The following is a 20,784-nucleotide window of genomic DNA, read 5'->3' on the forward strand; positions in this document are numbered from 1 at the left end:
ATCCTCTCTTGCATAGCAGGCTTCACCTAGTCTAAAGTTTACACTGGGCAGCGGACTAAATTAATGGTCCCAATTCTCCACCATTTCCTCTGTCCATTCCCTTCGCCATTAACTCTGCGATGCCCTCCCATTCTGACTCAGGTTGGTCAGTCGGCTCAACCTGACCAGTGGAATATTCACTAAGTGTAATGCTAGCAGAGTTCTGAAAGTCATCCATGGGATTAGGCCTCTTGCTCATGACATCTACAACTGCCTCAAGAAACAGACATGTGGAGATTGAGACACGTGAGGAGCATGTGTGGAGTTGAGTCCATCCAACCACTTAGCTAAGGGCAGCTGAGATCAGCCAATGCACAGACCACAGCAAGTCTAGCCAACATCAATAGGTAACTGTGCAGACACCATAAACTTGGGCAAACTCTAGGAGATAGTGAGGAACAGGGAGGCCTGGCGTGCTGCAGTCCATGGAGTCACAAAGAGTCCAAAATGACTTAGCAACTGAACAACAACAAATGCAGACACCAGAGTAATAAGTGATGCCACTGAAGTTCAGTGAATTATAGCTGGGATTATTCTGATAACTGATACCTCTGGACCAACACTTTTTTCAAAATACTTATATTGCTGTGAGTAGCATGAAGTGCTTATGTTTTCTCCCTTTGTTTTGTATGCTATACATCCTTCCTAAATGTGTGGTGTTCAATTGCTTAGTCTTCTCCAACTCTTTGCAATCCCATGAACTGTAGCCTGCCAGGCTCCTCTGTCCATGGATTTCCCAGGCAAGAATACTGGAGTGGGTTGCCATTTCCTGCTCCAGGGGATCTTCCCAATGCAGGTATTGAACCTGCATTTCCTACACTGGCAGGAGGATCGGATTCTTTTCCACTGCACCACCTGGGAACGGAGGTAAATGATTTGATGCTTATGCTTTGGGCAAAAACCTCGTAAGAAGTAGAGAGAAGACAATCATGCTAAGGCTTCACCTTCCCCGTCTCTGGGTATTATCACTCACCTTATTGGGGAAAGTCTCATCAATCTCCTCCTGCAGCTTCTGCTGGACATCAGGGTGAGTGGCCAAAATATACAAAAGGAAGGAAAGCGTATTGCTAGTGGTCTCATAGCCAGCAAAAATAAAGATAACACTTTGGGCCATGAGTTCTTGGTCAGAGAGAGCTAAAAAGAAAGTCAAGACATTTTAGGTAAAGCATGGCAATGTAAAAATCACAGTTTAGATGATGAGACATAACAGTGTAATTCCCAAGCCCCTAGGGGAATCATGTAAAAGTAATTCAGAATCAATAGCAATTTCCACTCTGTGTCTGCCTCACAGAGCCAAGAAAAAGCCAAGAACTGTTTTAATTGAGTTTTTCCCAAGTCTCTACTATTCTTGGCCCTCTGTTCCTGGCAATACCATAGCCCCACCAACACAGCTGGGTAATTTCAAGAGATGGCATTTCTGTCTAAAATCTAGTGTTATCAATGTGTCCCTTAGAGAACTGTAAAAGAACTATAGCTCCAAGTAAAATGGAGTAGCATTCCCTTCTAGAATATTTTAAATTATTCCACTTAAGTTACAGTTTGATTTTGTTTTTTTGAGAGATTTACAATACTAAGGCTACATGGTAGGGAATTAAATTATATTTTATCAAAACTTGTTTCCAGGAACATAAGAGTACATACAATATTGGGCTACAGTTAAACTCTTGCTACTTAAAGAGTGGTCCGTGGACCAGCAGCGTGAGCAGGATCCAGAAGTTTAATACAAATTCAGTGTCTCAAATCCCAAAAACCTAGAACTATGGAAACAACTCACATGAACGTTCATGAGATGTGGAGATGTATGTGCACAATGTAGCCTGAGAGGCATGAATTATGTCCTTGAGAGTCATCAGGTAATACAAGACCTGGGGCACAAGTCTTCAAGGGGAGGATCGAGATATGTATAGAAGCTACAGAAATCAACAAAAAGCTTAAAGAGTTGTGGTGATCCTAGTCTAATCAGTGGCGTTAAAATAGCAGAAGAAAGAATGTGTGCATATAAGGACATAGGCCAGTGTGAAATATAGAAAAATTAGGTCCAGAGAGTAGAATTAGCAATGCTGATTCAACTCCAGCCTGAAGGTCATCCTCTCAGTATACACCCCCTCTTTCTGCTCTTCTTTATTCTTATCAAACAGCCCTGTGATTATACACTGGTCCCCATTTTTATTTTCTCCCGAGAGACCAAACATGCTCAGGCTCTCAGCTATTTGATGGGACTGAAGTAGGATCTTTGTTACTTAGAGCACTCAACTCAACATAGTACCTGCCCCAAACAAGCAATTAGCAATAAAAGCAATACAAAATGAGTGCAATAAAGATCTACAAAGTTCTAATTCCCTAGTGATGATATCTGTGATGCTATTATCAATAAATTCAACCATCAAATTCTTTCTCCAGTTAGCATAAACCGCATAATACTCAAAGTTTAGAGTTGTGCTAATATACCATTCTTCAAATTTTAATTGATTAAAATTAAATACAATTTAGTATTCAGGTTTCAGTGGCACTAGTCACATGTCAAGTCCTCAACAGACACTTATGCCTAATGATTACTATATTGAACAGAACAGATACACAATATTTCCTTCATCACAGAAAGTTGTATTGAATCATGTACTTAGAAAAATACTAGATGATAACAATAGATAGATAGATACACTGCTGCTATTGCTGCTGAGTCGCTTCAGTCATGTCCAACCCTGTGCGACCCCATAGATGGCAGCCCACCAGGCTCCACCGTCCCTGGATTCTCAAAGCAAGAACACTGGAGTGGGTTGCCATTTCCTTCTCCGATGCATGAAAGTGAAAGTCACTCAGTCACTCCCTGGAAAATCCCATGCAAGAGTGCTGGAGTGGGTTGCCATTGCCTTCTCCAAGATAGATATAAGGAGGCATATAAACAGGTATAGACATATTGAGAACGGGATGCAGTTTATCCCTGCTTTGAAGAACTAATTTTACAAAATTCATTATTTTGTGAGATGGTTATCAATCCATTTATAGCTTCAGATTAATCATATAGGAGTATTCATGTCATAGAATTAAAACACACCAGGGTCTTTTTGTTTGACAGAGAGAGAGCATGTTTATATCAGTGATTTGCAGTAGACACAGAAATCTTTTTTTATTTAACATAAGTGTAAAAATATTTGATGTTCTGACAGTTGTCCACTGAGAGGATCTGGAAGCAAAGAAACCCTAGAAGCAATGAGCATTTCTAGAACCCAAATTTTGGGTTCTAAATACCATTTCTCACTAAATAGAACCAGAACTTCTTAAGAAATGGCTTATTCCAGGGGAAATAGAAGAGAAAGCTGGAGTGCCTTGCATTAGGAAGTGAGGTTCTTGGGAAATGATAAATGAAAAGGATACAGGATACTCTGTATACCACAGTGGTGGACACACATCATTACACATTTATCAAAAGCCATAGAATGTACAATACCAAGATTGAACCCAAGTGGAAACTATTGTCTTTGGGTGATAATAATGTATCAGTGTAGGTTCATTGATTGTAACAAGTGTATCACTCCAGTATGGACTTCTGATATTGAGGAAGGCTATATGTAGGTGGGGGCAGAATGTATTTTGGTAAACTCTCTATTCTTCACTCAATTATGCTTTTTAAATTTCTGCTAAAAAAAAAAAAGCCTAAAAAATGTCTAAGGAGAAAAAAAGTAAAATATATATAGGAGCCCACTTGAAAGGGCTCCAGTGGACAAACCTGACAATTTGAAAATCAAATTGAAGAGTGATGTGAGAGAGTAAGTTAGTTATACATGAGATTATCCTGATATAAATAAATAAATGATTGGGGGAGAATGGAGAGCTCTCCCTATGAAAGAATATCAGCTCATAAACACAGAAGAATGATGGGTTTTGAAAGGCATCATGTGTTGCAAAACCAATACAATATTGTAATTATCCTCCAATTAAAATAAATAAATATGGTAATGATAACCCTGTATGCGAGACAGCAAAAGAGACACAGATGTATATAACAGTCTTTTGGACTCTGTGGGAGAGGGAGAGGGTGGGATGATTTGGGAGAATGGCATTGAAACATGTATAATATCATACATGAAACGAATCGCCAGTCCAAGTTCAATGCATGGTACAGGATACTTGGGGCTGGTGCACTGGGATGACCCAGAGGGATGGTATGGGGAGGGAGGTGGGAGAGGGGTTCAGGATGGGGAACACATGTATACCCATGGCAGATTCATGTTGATGTATAGCAAAACCAGTACAATATTGTAAAGTAATTAGCCTCCAATTAAAATAAATAAATTTATATTAAAAATAAAATAAATTAATATTTTCAAACACATGAAAAGATGCTCAACATCACTCATTATTAGAGAAATGCAAATCAAAACCACAATGAGGTACCGCTTCACACCAGTCAGAATGTCTGTGATCCAAAAATCTGCAAGCAATCAATGCTGGAGAGGGTGTGGAGAAAAGGGAACCCTCCTACACTGTTGGTGGGAATGCAAACTAGTACAGCCACTATAGAGAACAGTGTGGAGATTCCTTAAAAAATCTCAAATAGAACTGCCTTATGACCCAGCAATCCCACTGCTGGGCATACACACCGAGGAAACCAGAATTGAAAGAGACACATGTACCCCAATGTTCATCGCAGCACTGTTTATAATAGCCAGGACATGGAAACAACCTAGATGTCCATCAGCAGATGAATGGATAAGAAAGCTGTGGTACATATACACATTGGAGTATAATAACTCAGCTGTTAAAAAGAATACATTTTAATCAGTTCTGATGAGATGGATGAAACTGGAGCCGATTATACAGAGTGAAGTAAGCCAGAAAGAAAAACACCAATACAGTATACTAACACATATATATGGAATTTAGAAAGATGGCAATGATGACCCTGTATGCAAGACAGCAAAAAAGACACAGATGTGTATAACGGACTTTTGGACTCAGAGGGAGAGGGAGAGGGTGGGATGATTTGGGAGAATGGCATTGAAACATGTATACTACCATGTAAGAATCGAATCGCCAGTCTATGTCCGATGCAGGATACAGCATGCTTGGGGCTGGAGCATGGGGATGACCCAGAGAGATGTTATGGGGAGGGAGGTGGGAGGGGGGTTCATGTTTGGGAACACATGTACACCCGTGGTGGGTTCATGTCAATGTATGGCAAAACCAATACAGTATTGTAAAGTAAAATAAAGTAAAAAAAAAAAAAAAAAAAAAAAAAGTCTGCCTCAGGTTTAGGGAAAAAAAAGAAAGGCATCATGTTGTAATCATCATAGTAACAACAGTTTCAGTCAAAAACTATCCATGAATGATAAAACCAGTGGGTGACAATTTGAAGAGGAACAGAATGTTTACAATCTCAAAGGCTTCTCCCAGAAGTTACGTGTTAATAACAAAGGAGAAAACAATACACTTTACAGTAGAGTAAGCTGGTGAACACAAGTTTAAAAGTGTTCCAATTTGAGGTCACCAACAATGGGACAATGTGCCCCCTGATGAATGCAGGGATGAAGCCCTGATGCAAATTTCCAGGCAGAGGTTCTGACTTGGTGGGTCTGGAGGAGCCTGAGAACTGGTATCAGAACCAAGCTCCCCAGAGGTTCAGCTGTAAGTAATCCACATCATAACTGACTGTCCTTCAATCTCTGAACAAAGTTGTGCCTGCAAACTTCTAGGAAGTACCACAATCTAATCTTTCTTTCTGCATAAGTGTCTTTTTTCAATTTGGCAGAAATTCCCATCTACCTAGAAAACTTCCTGCACATTTTCAGAACTGCCCCCTACCTCTGCATCTCCCCACTGTGGCCCCTCTGAAGCTCTCCTTGGTTACCTTTATGATTGTCTGTTTCTTTGGAATTCTGAGAGTTAATCATCAACTGAAGAAAGTCCACACGTGGCTGTAAGCAGAAAGAAATTTCTATGAAAGAAAGTTACTTGTGAAGTCATAGACAAATCAGGAGTGCAGTATTTAACCTCTTTCCTGAGAGTATGGCCCCTTATAGAGCAGAAGTCTGACTAGTATTGCCTGAGTCTTCAGTGAACTAATATTCACCTACAGACCTTGGAGAACATGATGTTTCCCAGACAGAAACCCGCCATCATGTCAGTGCTTTCTGGTCCTCACTCTCTCTGATCTTTGGTTTCTCTGGCTTTTGAAACAGCTTCTTTGCCAAAGAGTTGCCTGCTGTCTCTCCTGTCACACCTGTTTGCTCAGGAGAAAGCCCATGACTTTGATCCTTTTTTCTTCCAATTTAAATTCCTAATGAATTACCACACAAATTAATCCCCTCACATTTGCAAAGTACTTTGGCAGCTTATATAGAAGCATCTTCAAGGCCTTGACCCTTTGAGAACTCTATATAGTCTTCAGTGACATCTTGGGTACAAAACCCTCAGTCCCCCTGACCTGCAGACATGCTTGTGCTGGCCTCCAGGCTTCATGAAAGTAAAGGTGGGTTAACCAGCTTGCAGCCTCATGGCCCAGAAAAGACCCCTGCCCATGCCAGACTAGGAGTGGGCTCCAATTTAACACAGAATTCACTCCACCAGTTGCCTGATGGGGCTTTTCATTACACAATCTATAATATAGGAGTCTTGGAATCAAAGTGATTCTTTACCAGTATAACATCTTGGGCATCTATAATATCAGTAAAATGATTTTTAAACAGTAATTCTTATCCTTTGGAATGGAAGTGGTAAAGCTTTCATCTCAACAATATTTATGCAATGACATACTAATGTGCATGCCTACTATTAAAACATCACTCTCTGGCCCATTTTCTTATTTCTTCCCCAATCTCCACCTTTCTCATCCCTCCACAATGATATGTTAATAACCCCCCAGTTCTAAAATCTATACTTCTCTACATATCTTTTAAAAAATACAGAGAAGTTCACAAATCATATGTGTACAGGTTAACAAATTTTCAAAAAGTGAATACCCTCATGTAACCGCCACCAGATTTTACCTTTTGATTATCTTTGAGGCGACTTTCTTTTATCCTTTTTACAGATTTTGTCAAAAAATTCACAGCACTTTTGGGAAACACGGTGATATTTAATACTTCAAAGATTGGGATAAGGAATGGAAAGAGTACTATAGAGAAGAGATAACAGAAAAGCACAGTGAAAATTCAAAATTTACACAGCAAGTATAATTTGCTCTATCTCTCAGAGAAAGATACCAGGTTTCTCAACCAGAATAACTCCCTGTACGACCTTTGCTCAGACCTCCAAGCCAATGACTGAGCAAGGCCAAGTCCAGGGGCCATCACTATAGTAGTGAAATCAGTGGTCCTGTCGGCCTTTTGGAATGATCAAAAGAAAAAAAAAAGACACAAAAAACAGGATTATATTCCTTAACTTCATAGTTTTTTATCTATTGGATTAGAATATCTTTGGATAAATCACACTATAGTGTGCTACTCTAATTAACCATTTTGTGCAAAAAACCATTCAAGATAGAAATAAAACAGTATATATCTTTTAACCACAATGGAATTAAATTAAAAATCAATAACCAAAATTGGGAAACTCACAAATACATGGAAATTAAACAATACACTCCTAAATAAACAATGAGCTGTATACTATATCAAATATACAACCAGGAATTACTTTGAAATAAATAAAAATGAAACTATTACTTACCAAGATGAATGGGATGTAGAAAAAACAGTGCTCATGAAAAAGTTTAAGGCTATAAATATCTACTTTTAAAAAGAACAAAGACCTCAAGGCATGAACCTAACTTTCCACCCTAACTCACTGAAAAAAGAGCAAACTCAACCTAAATCTAGAAGAAGAAATTGATAAAGACAAGAGCAGAAAGTAATGAAATAGAGAGAATAAAAACAACTGAGAAGATCAATAAAACCAAAAGCTAATTATTTGAAAAGAACTTTTAAGCTAGTGAAGTGAAACTCACTCAGTTTTGTCTAACTCTTTTTGACACCATGGAATTCTCCAGGCCAGAATACTAGAGTGGGTATCTTTCCCTTCTCCAGGGGATCTTCCCAACCCAGGGATCGATCCCAGGTCTCCTGCACTGCAGGTGGATTATTTACCACTTGAGCCACAAGGGAAACCCAAGAATACAGGAGTGGGTAGCCTATCCCTTCTCCAGCAGATCTTCCCAATCCAGGAATTGAACCAGGGTCTCCTGCATTGTAGGTGGATTCTTTACCAACTGAGCTATCAGGGAAGCCCTTTTAAGCTAGATAGACCAAAGAGAGAGAGAGAACTCAAATATGTAGCATCCCAATGAAAGAGGAGAGATTACTGTTGACATTAAAAGAATACCAGGAACAAGGTTCACCAATAAATTAGATAACTTAGAGGAAGTAGACAAATTCCTTAAAAGACATGAAGTACAGAAGCTAACTCAAAAAGAAAGAGACAATCTGAATTTTTCTATTAAAAATTACTAAACAGGAAGGTTGATTCCTCCAGCTTCATTCTTCTTTCTCAAGATTGCTTTGGCTATTCAGGGTCTTTTGTGTTTCCATACAAATTGTGAAAGTATCTGTTTTAGTTCTGTGAAAAATATCATTGGTAGTTTGATAGGGATTGCATTTAATCTATAGATTGCTTTGGGTAGTATACTCATTTTCACTATATTAATTCTTTCAATCCAAGAACACGGCATATTTCTCCATCTATTTGAGTCATCTCTGATTTCTTTCATCAGTGTTTTATAGTTTCCTGTATAGAGGTCTTTTGTTTCTTTAGGTAAATTTGTTCCTAACTATTTTGTTCTTTTTGGTGCAATGATGAGTGGGATTATTTCCTTAATTTCTCCTTCTGCTTTTTCATTGTTATTATATAGGAATGCAAGGGATTTCTGTGTATTAATTTTATACCCTGAAACTTTATTATATTCATTGATTAGCTCTAGTAATTTTCTCATGGCATCTTTAGGGTTTTCTATGTAGAGGATGATGTTATCTGTAAATACTGTGAGTTTAACTTCTTTTTCAGTCTGGATTCCTTTTATTTCTTTTTCATCTCTGATTGCTGTGGCTAGAACTTCCAAAACTATATTGAATAGTAGTGGTGAGAGTGGGAACCCTTGTCTTATTCCTGATTTTAGAGGGAATGCTTTCAAAGCAATATTGAGAAAGAATGAAACTGGAGGAATCAATCTTCCTGGCTTCAGACTATACTGAAAGAAAGTGAAAGTGTTAGCCACTCAGTCCTGTCTGACTTTTTGTGACTCCATGGTCTATAGTCCTCCAGGTGCCTCTGTCCATGGGATTCTCCAGGCAAGAATACTGGAGTAGGTTGCCATTTCCTTCTCCAGGGAATCTTCCCAACACAGGAATTGAACCCAGGTCTCCTGCATTGTAGACAGATTCTTTACTGTCTAAGCCACCAGAGAAGAGTATACTACAAAGCTACAGTCATCAAGACAGAATGGTAATGGCACAAAGACAGAAATCAATATAGATCAATGGAACAAAATACAAAGTCCAGAGGTAAATGCATGCACCAAAGACACCTTATCTATGACGAAGGAGGCAAAAATATACAATGGAGAAAAGACAGTCTCTTCAAAAAGTTGTGCTGGGAAAACTGGTCAACTATGTGTAAAAGAATGAAACTAGAATATCTTCTAAGACCATATGCAAAAATAAACTCAAAATAGATGAAAGGCCAAAAACTATAAATAGAGGAAAACAAAGGCAGAACACTCTCTGACATAAATCACAGCAAGATGCTCTAGGACTGACCTCCCAGAGTAATGGAAATAAAAACAAAAATAAACAAATGGGACTTAAACTTAAAAGCTTTCCCACAATGAAGGAAACTATAAGCAAGGTGAAAAGATAGCCCTCAGACTGGGAGAATATAGTAGCAAATGAAGAAACTGACAAAGAATTAATCTCCAAAATATACAAGCAGCTCATGCAGTTTGATACCAGAAAAATGAACAGCCCAGTGAAAAACTGGGCAAAAGACCTAAACAGACATTTCTCCAAAGAAGATATAAAGATGACTAATAAATACATGAAAAGATGTTCAACTTCACTCATTATTCAGTTCAGTTCAGTCATTCAGTCATGTCTGACTCTTTGCAACCCCATGAATTGCAGCATGCCAGGCCTCCCTGTCCATCACCAACTCCCGAAGTTCACTCAAACTCATGTCCATCGAGTCGGTGATGCCATCCAGCCATCTCATCCTCGGTCGTCCCCTTCTCCTGCCCCCAGTCCCTCCCAGCATCAAAGTCTTTTCCAATGAGTCAACTCTTCGCATGAGGTGGCCAAAGTACTGAAGTTTCAGCTTTAGCATCATTACTTCCAAAGAACACCCAGGATTGATCTCCTTTAGAATGGACTGGTTGGTTCTCCTTGCAGTCCAAGGGACTCTCAAGAGTCTTCTCCAACACCACTGTTCAAAAGCATCAATTCTTTGGTGCTCAGCTTTCTTCACAGTTCAACTCTCACATCCATACATGACTACTGGAAAAACTATAGCCTTGTCTAGACGGACCTTTGTTGGCAAAGTAATGTCTCTGCTTTTGAATATGCTATCTCACTCATTATTAGAGAACTGCAAATCAAAACCACAATGAGGTATCATCTCACATGAGTCAGAATGGCCATTATTAAAAAGTCTACAAACAATAAATGCTGGAGAGGGTTTGGAGAAAAGGAAACTCTCTTACACTGTTGGTGGGAATGCAAACCAGTCCAGCCACATGAAGAACAGTGTGGAGATTCCTTAAAAAAAAACTGGGAATAGAACTGCCATATGACCCAGCAAGCCCACTGGTAGGCATACATCCCAAGAAAACCAGAACTGAAAGAGACACATGTACCCCAATGTTCATGGCAGCACTATTTACAATAGCTAGGACATGGAAGCAACCTAGATGTCCCTCAGCACATGAATAGATATGGAAATTGTGGTACATACACAAATGGAATATTACTCACTATAAAAATGAATGCTTATGAGTCAGTTCTAATGAGGTGGATGAACCTGGAGCCTATTATACAGAGTGAAATAAATCAGAAAGAGAAAAAAAATACTGTATATTAATGCATATATATGGAATTTGGAAAGAAAGTACTAACTATCCTACACACACGGCAGCAAAAGAGACACGGATGTAAAGAACAGACTTTTGGACTCAGTGGGAGAAGGCAAGAGTGGGGTGATTTGAGAGAATAGCACTGAAACATGTACATTACCATATGCAAAACAGATGACCAGTGCAAGTTTGATACATGAAGCAGGGCACCAAAGCTGGTGCTCTGGGATAACCCAGGGGGATAGGGTGTGGAGAGAGGTGAGAAGGGGATTGCAGGATGGGGAGACACATGTATACTTGTGACTGATTCATGTCGATGGATGACAAAAAACCTCATAATATTGTAATGTAATTATCTTCCAATTAAAATAAATTAATATACTGGAAAAAATTATTAAACAGAAACTACTCAAAAAGAAAGAAACAATGTGAATAGACCTATAAGAAATACAGTTTGATTTGATAATCAAGAAACTATCCACAACTTGACAATGAAAAGCTCAGGTTCAGATGGTTTCAACACTACTCAAATAATTAAAGAATTAATGCCAATTTTCCATTAATTCATCAAACAAATAGAGTATGAGAGAATACTCTGAAAGTCATTCTTCAGAATCAGTATTAACCTGGTGTGAGAAACAGAATAAGATAGTAGAGGAAAAAAAAAAACTATAGACCAATCTATCTTATGACCATGGATGCACAAATCCTCAACAAAATACTAGCAAACTGAATCTACTAACATATAAAAAGATGTATACATCATATATAAGTGTACTTTATCCCAGGAATGCAAGGTTGTATAATGTGCCATTTCAATAGAGTAATAAACAATTACCACACAATTATCTAATAGATGCATAAGAAGCATGTTACAAAAATCCAATACGCGCTTGTGATATAAAACAAAAAAAACCTCTCAGCAAACAGCAACAAAGGGACTTTCATCAACCTGATAAAAGGAATCTATGAAAAACATTTAACAACTTACATAAACGCATAGTTAACACTAATACCTAATAATGAAAAACTGGATGATTTTCTCTAAGATTAAGACAAGGAAGCCTTTTCAACCACTTCTACCCAAAACTGGCAGATTCATGTTGATGTATGGCAAAACCAATACAATATTGTAAAGTAATTAAACATGATATTTTATACAGGGAATCCTAAGAAAACCACTAAAAACCTATTCAAAAAAATAAATAATTTCAGCAGGGTTTCAAGACACAAGATCAAGGCAAAAACCACTACAATATTGTAAAGTAATTAGCCTTCAACTAAAATAAAAATTAAAAAAAAGATACAAGATCAAAACACAAAATCAGTTGTATTTCTATATTAGAATAAATAATATAAAGTGACATTAAGAAAATAACTCCACTACGATAACACCAAAAAGGATAGAATAAGTAGGAATAAAATAAAAGACATAAAATTTACACTCTGAAAACCTCAAAACCTTGTTGAACTAAATTAAAAAGATGTAAGTAGATGAAAACATGCCATCATCATGAATCAGAACATTTACATTGTCAAAATGGCACGTTGATGGATATGAGATATTCCCTATCAAAACTCTAGCTGACCTCTTTGAATAAACTAACTGAGCTTAAATTCATATGAAATTGGAAGTGGCTCAGAGAAGACAAAATATTACTGAAAAAAAAATAAAGTTGTAAGACTCACATTTCCTGATTTTAAGACTCACCATAAAGCTACATTAATCAAGGCAATGCGGCACTGGCCTAAGGATGGACATATATTCATGGAATAAAGTTTTGAATCCAGAAATAAACCCACTTGTTATGGCCAACTGAACAATGAAAATGTTTCCAAGACCATTCAATGGAGACAAAACAGGCTTTTCAATAAGTGGTGCTAAGACAACTGGATACCTATAAGCAAATCACACCAGGACTATTGATTTAAGTAATAACTGAAATTTGTACCTTTTGGCCACCATCATCCAATTCTATCCACCAAACTCTGTCTCTGGTAACCAAAAATCTGACATCATTTGTCTATGAGTTTGGATTTCTTCCTTTGATTCAATATATAGTATTTGTCTTTCTGTCTGGCTTATCTCACTTAGCATGAGGTTCAGCCACATTGCTGCAAATGGAAGAATTTCCTTCCTTTTTATGGCTGAATAGTATTCTGTTGTGTTTGCGTATGTGTGTATACACACCACGTTTTTCCTATCCATTTATCCATCGATGGACACTTAGGTTATAAAACCATTGAATTGCCTATTTTAAATTGATGAATTATATCTCAACAAACCTATGAAAAAGGAAGGAAGGGAGGGAAGGAGGAAGGGAGGAAGAAAGAATGACAGGGAAGGAGGGACAGAAGGAGGAATACAGAAAAAGAAATGTAGTGGGACACTCACCTACTGAGAGAAGAAATGGATCGAGGATATTAAATCTTAAGAGCTTCTTGGCATTCTCCACAAAGGGATCTTGTGGGTTGCCAAGGGAATCAATATGCACTCCAAATGATGTGCTAGTAATCACATCCATGCTGTAGGCCCCAAAGACGCTGAGTAGAGAAAGATAAACACAGACAATTACAATCGGGACCAGCTGACTATCCATATCCAACAGAGTCAACAAGAAAATCATATAAAATCATATAAATTCAGATGCCCAAGCAAGACAGGTCAAGAGCCACACTCTCTGAGAACCACCTGCTGGATCACGGAAGACTGTCTGTTACTATCACTCACTCCTGAGGTGTGTATGAGGTGTGAATGATGCAACTGCCCCTGTGCTGGGGGGATGGAGACAGTAAGGTAAGTTAGATCCCCCCACCGCGGAGCTCAGTCATAGAAGGATAGAACCCATAATCAAACAAAGGACAGTAGTGTGCTTTGACTATGGGCAATAAAAGTGTATAAGGACTGTGTCTGAGCAGAGCAAAGGGAGTAAATTCACTCTTCCTGGGGAGTCAAGAAAGGGGACATTGATCTGGGTCTCAGCTCACCACAGAACCTGTGCTCAGAGCTGATTCCCTTTTAGAGCAAAACCAGAGTTGACATACAATATCACATTAATTACAGGTGTAGAAGAGCGATTTTAAATACTCCATTTAAAGTTATTATTAAATACTGAATACATTCCTTGTTACGTACAGCCTATCCCTGTAGCACAGTTATGTTATACATTGTCGTTTGTGCCCTTTAATCCTCCATCCTACCGTGCACTCCCCTTCCTACTTCCCACTGGTAACCACCACTTTGTTTTCTACAGTGTGAGTCTGTTTCTGTTTTGTCATATTGATATTTATCCATTTTAGTTTTAGATTCCATGTATAAATGATAACATGCCACATCTGTCATTCTCTAACTTATTTCACTAAGCATGATACCCTCTAGGTCCATGCATGTTGTTGTAAATGGAACAGTTTCACTCTTTCATATGGCTCAGTAATATTTCTTGTGTGTGTGTGTGTGTGTGTGTGTATACACACGTGTGACACATCTTCTTTCAACATTCATCTACTGACAGATACTTACATTCTTCCATATCTTGGCTACTGTAAATAAAGCTGATAAAAGAAATGGGGTGCATGTACCTTTTCAAATTAGTGTATTCATTTTCATTGGATGTATACACAGGGTGCAATTCCTGAATCATATCACAGTCCTCAGGCTGCCAGGCAGGAGATTTGGGTTCGACCCCTGGGTCAGGAAGATCCCCTGCAGAAGGGAATGGCTACCCAATCCAGCATTCTTGCCTGGGAAATCCCAAGGACAGAGGAGCCTGGTGGGCTACAGTCTGTGGGGTCACAGAGAGTGAGACATGACGGAACACAGACAATAGTTCTCTTTAAGCTTTTGGAGGAACCTCCATATGATTTCCCACAGTGGCTGCATCAATTTACAGTCCACCACCTTGTACCAGGGTTTCCTTTCCTCCACATCCTCACCCAAACTTACAAGTGTTGGCTGATTTTGTGATTTTGATATGCATTTCTCTGATGATTTGCAATGTTGAACATCTTTTCAACTGTATATCTTCCCTTGAAAAAATGTCTATTAAGATCTTCTGCTGATTTTTTATTGGGTTGTTATTTAGATTTTGAGTTGTATGAGACATTTATATATTTTTAGATACTAACCTCTTATCATCATATCATTTGCAAATTATTCTCCCACCCATTAACTAGGTGGTCTTTTCATCTCATCAATATTTTACTTCACTGTGCAAAAGATTTTTAAGTTCAATTAGGCAAAAATTAAAAATTAGGTCATTTGCTTATTTTTACTCATTTTCTTTGCCTTAAGAGTTAAATCCAAAAACATACTGTTATGATTTATGGCAAAGACCATTCTGCCTGTTGTTTCTTCTATGTTTTAATGGTTTCCATTTAGATCTTTAATCCATTTTGAGTTTGTTTTTCTATAGGGTATATGAAAATGTTCTAATTTCATTCTTTTACATGTAGCTATCCAGTTTTCCAAGCATACTTATTGAGGAGACTGTCTTTTCTCCACTGTATATTCCTGCCTCCTTTATCATAGATTAATTGACTTTAAGTACAAGGGTTTATTTTGGAGCTCTCAAATTTATTAAACTGATATGTGTCTGTTTTGTACCAGTAGTCTCTAGAATCAGGAACAACACAAGGATGCCCATGCTTGCCCCTTCTACTCAATATAGAATTGGAAGTCCTAGTTATAGTAATTATACAAGAAAAAGAAGTAAAAGGCATCCAGATTGGAAGGGTACATGTAAAACTATCATTATTTGCAGATGAAATAATACTTTATATAGGCAACCCTGAAGTTTCAATAAAAAACTAGAATAAATGAATTCAGTAAAGTGGCAGGTAGATGATTAATATGCAGAAATCTGTTGCTTTTCTATACAGTAATAAAGAACTATAAGAAAGAGAAAATAATAAAACAATCCTGTTTAAAATCACATTAAAAGAATAAAACACCTAGGAATAAACTTAATCAGGGAAGAGAAAGACCTATACTATGAAAACGATAAAATGATGAAGGAAATCCAAATGGAAAGATGCTGCATGTACATGGATAGGAACAATTAATGTTTTCAAAATGTCCATACAACCCAAAGCAATCTATAGATCTAGCACAATCCCTATCAAAATACTTGTGGTACTTTTCACAGAACTAGAACAAATAATCCTCAAGTTTATATGGAACCATCAGTTCAGTTCAGTTCAGTTCAGTCGCTCAGTCATGTCCGACTCTTTGCAACCCCATGACTGCAGCATGCCAGGCCTCCCTGTCCATCACCAACTCCTGGAGTTCACTCAAACTCATGTCCATCGAGTCGGTGATGCCATCCAGCCATCTCATCCTCGGTCGGCCCCTTCTCCTCCTGCCCCCCAATCACTCCCAGCATCAGGGTCCTTTCCAATGAGTCAACTCTTTGCATGAGGTGGCCAAAGTACTCGAGTTTCAGCTTCAGCATCAGTCCTCCCAATGAACACCCAGGACTGATCTCCTTTAGGAGTGACTGGTTGGACCTCCTTGCAGTCCAAGGGACTCTCAAGAGTTTTCTCCAACACCACTGTTCAAAAGCATCAATTCTTCGGCACTCAGCTTTCTTCACAGTCCAGCTCTCACATCCATACATGACCACTGGAAAAACCATAGCCTTGACTAGACGGACATTTTTTGGCAAAGTAATGTCTCTGCTTTTTAATATGCTGTCTGGGTTGGTCATAACTTTCCTTCAAAGGAGTAAGTATCTTTTAATGTTATGGCTGCAATCACCATCTGCAGTGATTTTGCGGCCCAAAAAAATACCATACAAGACCATAAATAGCCAAAGCAATCTTGAAAAAACAACAGAGATGGAGGCATCATGCTCCCTGACTTGAGACCAAACTGTGTATTTTTGTTTCCCAGAATATCCAAGGTGACAGTTAAGTAGATAAATTAACCCTGGCTCACATACACAGAAGATACATTCTGATATTTTCATGAGCCAACACTCATTCTCGGGTGGCCAGTCAGAGTTGTAAACCATAATACTTACTCCTGTTTGGTCACTAGAGTAACTCAGCAGGAGGAATTTGGCTCCAAGGCACGAAACACAAGGGTCTCCATGGAGCTCAGAGGACCAGCAGCTTCACCCCTACTTACTCCTTCATGTTGACAGACATGCCTTTCTCTGCTTCCTTCCTCAGGTTCCTCACCAACACATCTCCATACTTCCCAATGAGAGGGAACATCTAGACACAAAACGCAACAGCACTGGGAGTTAAATGCGGAGACTCAAGTTTCAGAAGAACCTGGTTTTCAGGGGCATGCAGCCATAAGGGACATTTTATTATGAATCTGACGATGTCTCTTTTAGGATGTGAAGATAAGAACCACTTTAGGAAACTCAAATTTGGCACACCACTCCTTAGACAGGGATATGAGTTTATTTTCTACCTTATTCTTTAAGTTGCTCATGGAAAACCCTCTTCTTTTCTTACCTCCTTGAGCTTTCCACTAGTGAAGGTTGGAGACAGCAATGTCCGTATTCTCTTCCATTGTTCATCCTCAGCCACAGAAACAGCATTTTTCATAATTCCCATTGGACCAAAAACCTAGAATTAAAAGCAAAACACATTTTACCCTACCTAAGTGTTGGAAGTCTCAACAGTTGTGGAAAATGTGTTAATAATTTGGGAACAATGTATTCAACAAATCTTTAGTGACTGTCTACATAGTACCAGGCCCTGTGCTACATGCACAATAAACATTTATCCTGAATGTCTAGGTTCCTGCGAACGTGGAAGAGACATTCAGCCACTTGATGTGTTTCCAGCCTTCATATTCCAATCTCCTTTTAAACACAAATGACCCATGTAGTACGGAAAGGGTTCTTCCAGGGGGATAGAAGGGAGTATGATCTAGTTCATCTTCCTGGGCTATGCAGAGAAGGGATTGGTGACAGTCAGCCAGACAGCCTTGGCAGACTGCATTTTGCTTCAGGTTACTTTGGTCTTTACATATATTTACAGCCTGACCAATTGGAAAAAGGAATGTGTAGACCTGGTGGGGGCTTTTTAAGTAGTACTAACTATGCAAAAGATTATGAATCTACCTGATATTCTGAAAAAAAAATATGCAATGATATGGAAAACACTTCCCCCTACATTCTCCCCGAGGAATAGAAGGGGAAAGAAGACAACTCTACTTCTCAGCTTGGGACAGGCGTATGAAGCAAACCTGTTTGAAAATCTCCTCAGTCTTTCAAATTTATATTTTGTTTTAAAATAGATTGCTCCAACACTCATTCATGATAAAACTCACAAAATAGGAAGACAAAAAAAATTTCTTCAACTTGATAAAGAGCATCTACAAAAAGACCTACAGCTAATATCACTTTAATGATAAAATATTAAAGTGACATCTTCAAGATAGGAGACTCATCACCAGAGTGGAGACTCCAGCCTTTGTTGTCTCACAATTAGATAGCCCACAGTAAATGAAAATAGGTCTAAGAAGTGTCAGCAATACAACAGAGCACACTTGAAAATAACACAAAAAGAGGAGAATAGATACATTTTTGTTTGCATCATCCCTTCCTCTAGGCCTGCACTGCTCAGCATCAACAGGCATTTCCCCAACCTGAGACATTTTCCCTTTCTGGAAAAATAAAAAATGACTAAAAAAGACACGATCAGTTACCTGTTTCTCCAGCCTTTCAGAACATTGCACAAATGACCTGCTTTGCTTTCACCCTTCCCAGAGACAAGCAGAGCCGAGACATCTAGAGACAATTAGGAACAAAGAAGAAGGGCAGGGACTACCAGTGTCAACCACGAAGCAGGAGTGACTATGGTTCTCTGTACCCTGCTCTGCAGAAAACCCCAGAAACTTAGCTATGACGAAACCAAGTGCCAGCATAGTCACTGGAAAACCTCTGAAAATTTTCGTGCTGATCACTCCCTACGGTTCTACATTCAGTTCAGTTCAGTTCAGTCACTCAGTCGTGTCCGACTCTGCAACCCCATGAAGTGCAGCACGCCAGGCCTCCCTGTCCATCACCAACTCCCAGAGTTTACCCAAACTCATGTCCATCGAGTCAGTGATGTGCAGACTCCAGTTTCCTGCATCCTGTCTTCCCCCTCAACCCCAAGAGAGCTGGTCCAGCCAGTGATGCCCTGAGACCCAAAATCCACATCGGTGGCCAGCCCCGATCATTTTGGCTGGGCATGTGTAGAACCCCATCCCAGACCCCTGCAGCTGCTCAAGTGTCTATACTACATCAGTGGAAAGCAGTAGGTATAATGTGCTTTTGTAGCTATACAAACACACACGCACACCTATCTGTCTTTATCTGTATCTATCTGTCATCTGTCTATATCATCTGGCCTGCTATCATCTATCGACACAGAAAAGCATGGATTTACATTGATAATACATGCAGTGACTCCACAGACTAGTTTCTCAGTCTCTGACATGTGACTTCTTCTCCAACAGTAAGAATGCTGGCTTCCATCATCCTTTCTATATTATTACTTGATCAATCCTCCTTTATGGACCCAATCCACAATGCATCCCTTTCCACTCACAATGCCCCCTCACCCTATAGGCCAACCCCACAAGTGAGTATTTTGGGTTCTCTTACCAGTGAAAGTGAAAGGGGCTTCCCTGATAGCTCAGTTGGTAAAGAATCTGCCTGCAATGGAGTAGTTCAGTTCAGTTCAGTTCAGTTCATTCGCTCAGTCGTGTTCGACTCTTTGCAACCCCATAAATCGCAGCATGCCAGGCCTCCCTGTCCATCACCAACTCCCGGAGTTCACTCAGACTCACGTCCATCGAGTCAGTGATGCCATCCAGCCATCTCATTCTCTGTTGTCCCCCTCTCCTCCTGCCCCCAATCCCTTCCAGCATCAAAGTCTTTTCGAATGAGTCAACTCTTCGCATGAGGTGGCCAAAGTACTGGAGCTTCAGCTTTAGCATCAGTCCTTCCAAAGAAATCCCAGGGTTGATCTCTTTCAGAATGGACTGGTTGGATCTCCTTGCAGTCCAAGGGACTCTCAAGAGTCTTCTCCAACACCACAGTTCAAAAGCATCAATTCTTCGGCGCTCAGCCTTCTTCACAGTCCAACTCTCACATCCATACATGACCACAGGAAAAACCACAGCCTTGACTAGATGGACCTTAGTTGGCAAAGTAATGTCTCTGCTCTTCAATATGCTATCTAGGTTGGTCATAACTTTCCTTCCAAGGAGTAAGCGTCTTTTAATTTCATGGCTGCAGTCACCATCCGCAGTGATTTTGGAGCCCCCCAAAATAAAGTCTGACACTGTTTCCATTGTTTCCTCATCTATTTGCCATGAAGTGATGGGACCGGATGCCATGATCTTCATTTTCTGAATGTTGAGCTTTAAGCCAACTTTTTCACTCTCCTCTTTCACTTTCATCAGGAGACTTTTTAGTTCCTCTTCACTTTCTGCCATAAGGGTGGTGTCATCTGCATACCTGAGGTTATTGATATTTCTCCTGGCAATCTTGATTCCAATTTGTGTTTCTTCCCGTCCAGCGTTTTTCATGATGTACTCTGCATATAAGTTAAATAAGCAGGGTGACAATATACAGCCTTGACGTACTCCTTTTCCTATTTGGAACCAGTCTGTTGTTCCATGTCCAGTTCTAACTGTTGCTTCCTGACTTGCATACAGATTTCTCAAGAGGCAGGTCAGG

At 39.2% G+C, this 20,784-nt stretch overlaps 1 protein-coding gene across 1 annotated transcript in view; it reads right to left on the reverse strand.

Annotated features, from left to right (window-relative positions):
• Positions 1-20,784, reverse strand: part of LOC102181382 (cytochrome P450 3A24) — a 44,121-nt gene that overhangs the window by 7,200 nt on the left and 16,137 nt on the right. The window contains exons 5-10 of the mRNA XM_005701638.3: positions 17,561-17,674; positions 17,223-17,311; positions 13,491-13,639; positions 7,026-7,153; positions 5,888-5,954; positions 1,013-1,173 (exon numbers count right to left, since the gene is read on the reverse strand). Coding sequence (XP_005701695.2) covers positions 1,013-1,173; positions 5,888-5,954; positions 7,026-7,153; positions 13,491-13,639; positions 17,223-17,311; positions 17,561-17,674 — 708 coding nt within the window. The remainder of the gene's footprint in view (positions 1-1,012; positions 1,174-5,887; positions 5,955-7,025; positions 7,154-13,490; positions 13,640-17,222; positions 17,312-17,560; positions 17,675-20,784) is intronic.

This window comes from Capra hircus, chromosome 25 (assembly GCF_001704415.2).
Source record: "Capra hircus breed San Clemente chromosome 25, ASM170441v1, whole genome shotgun sequence".
NCBI classification, from domain to species: domain Eukaryota; kingdom Metazoa; phylum Chordata; class Mammalia; order Artiodactyla; family Bovidae; genus Capra; species Capra hircus.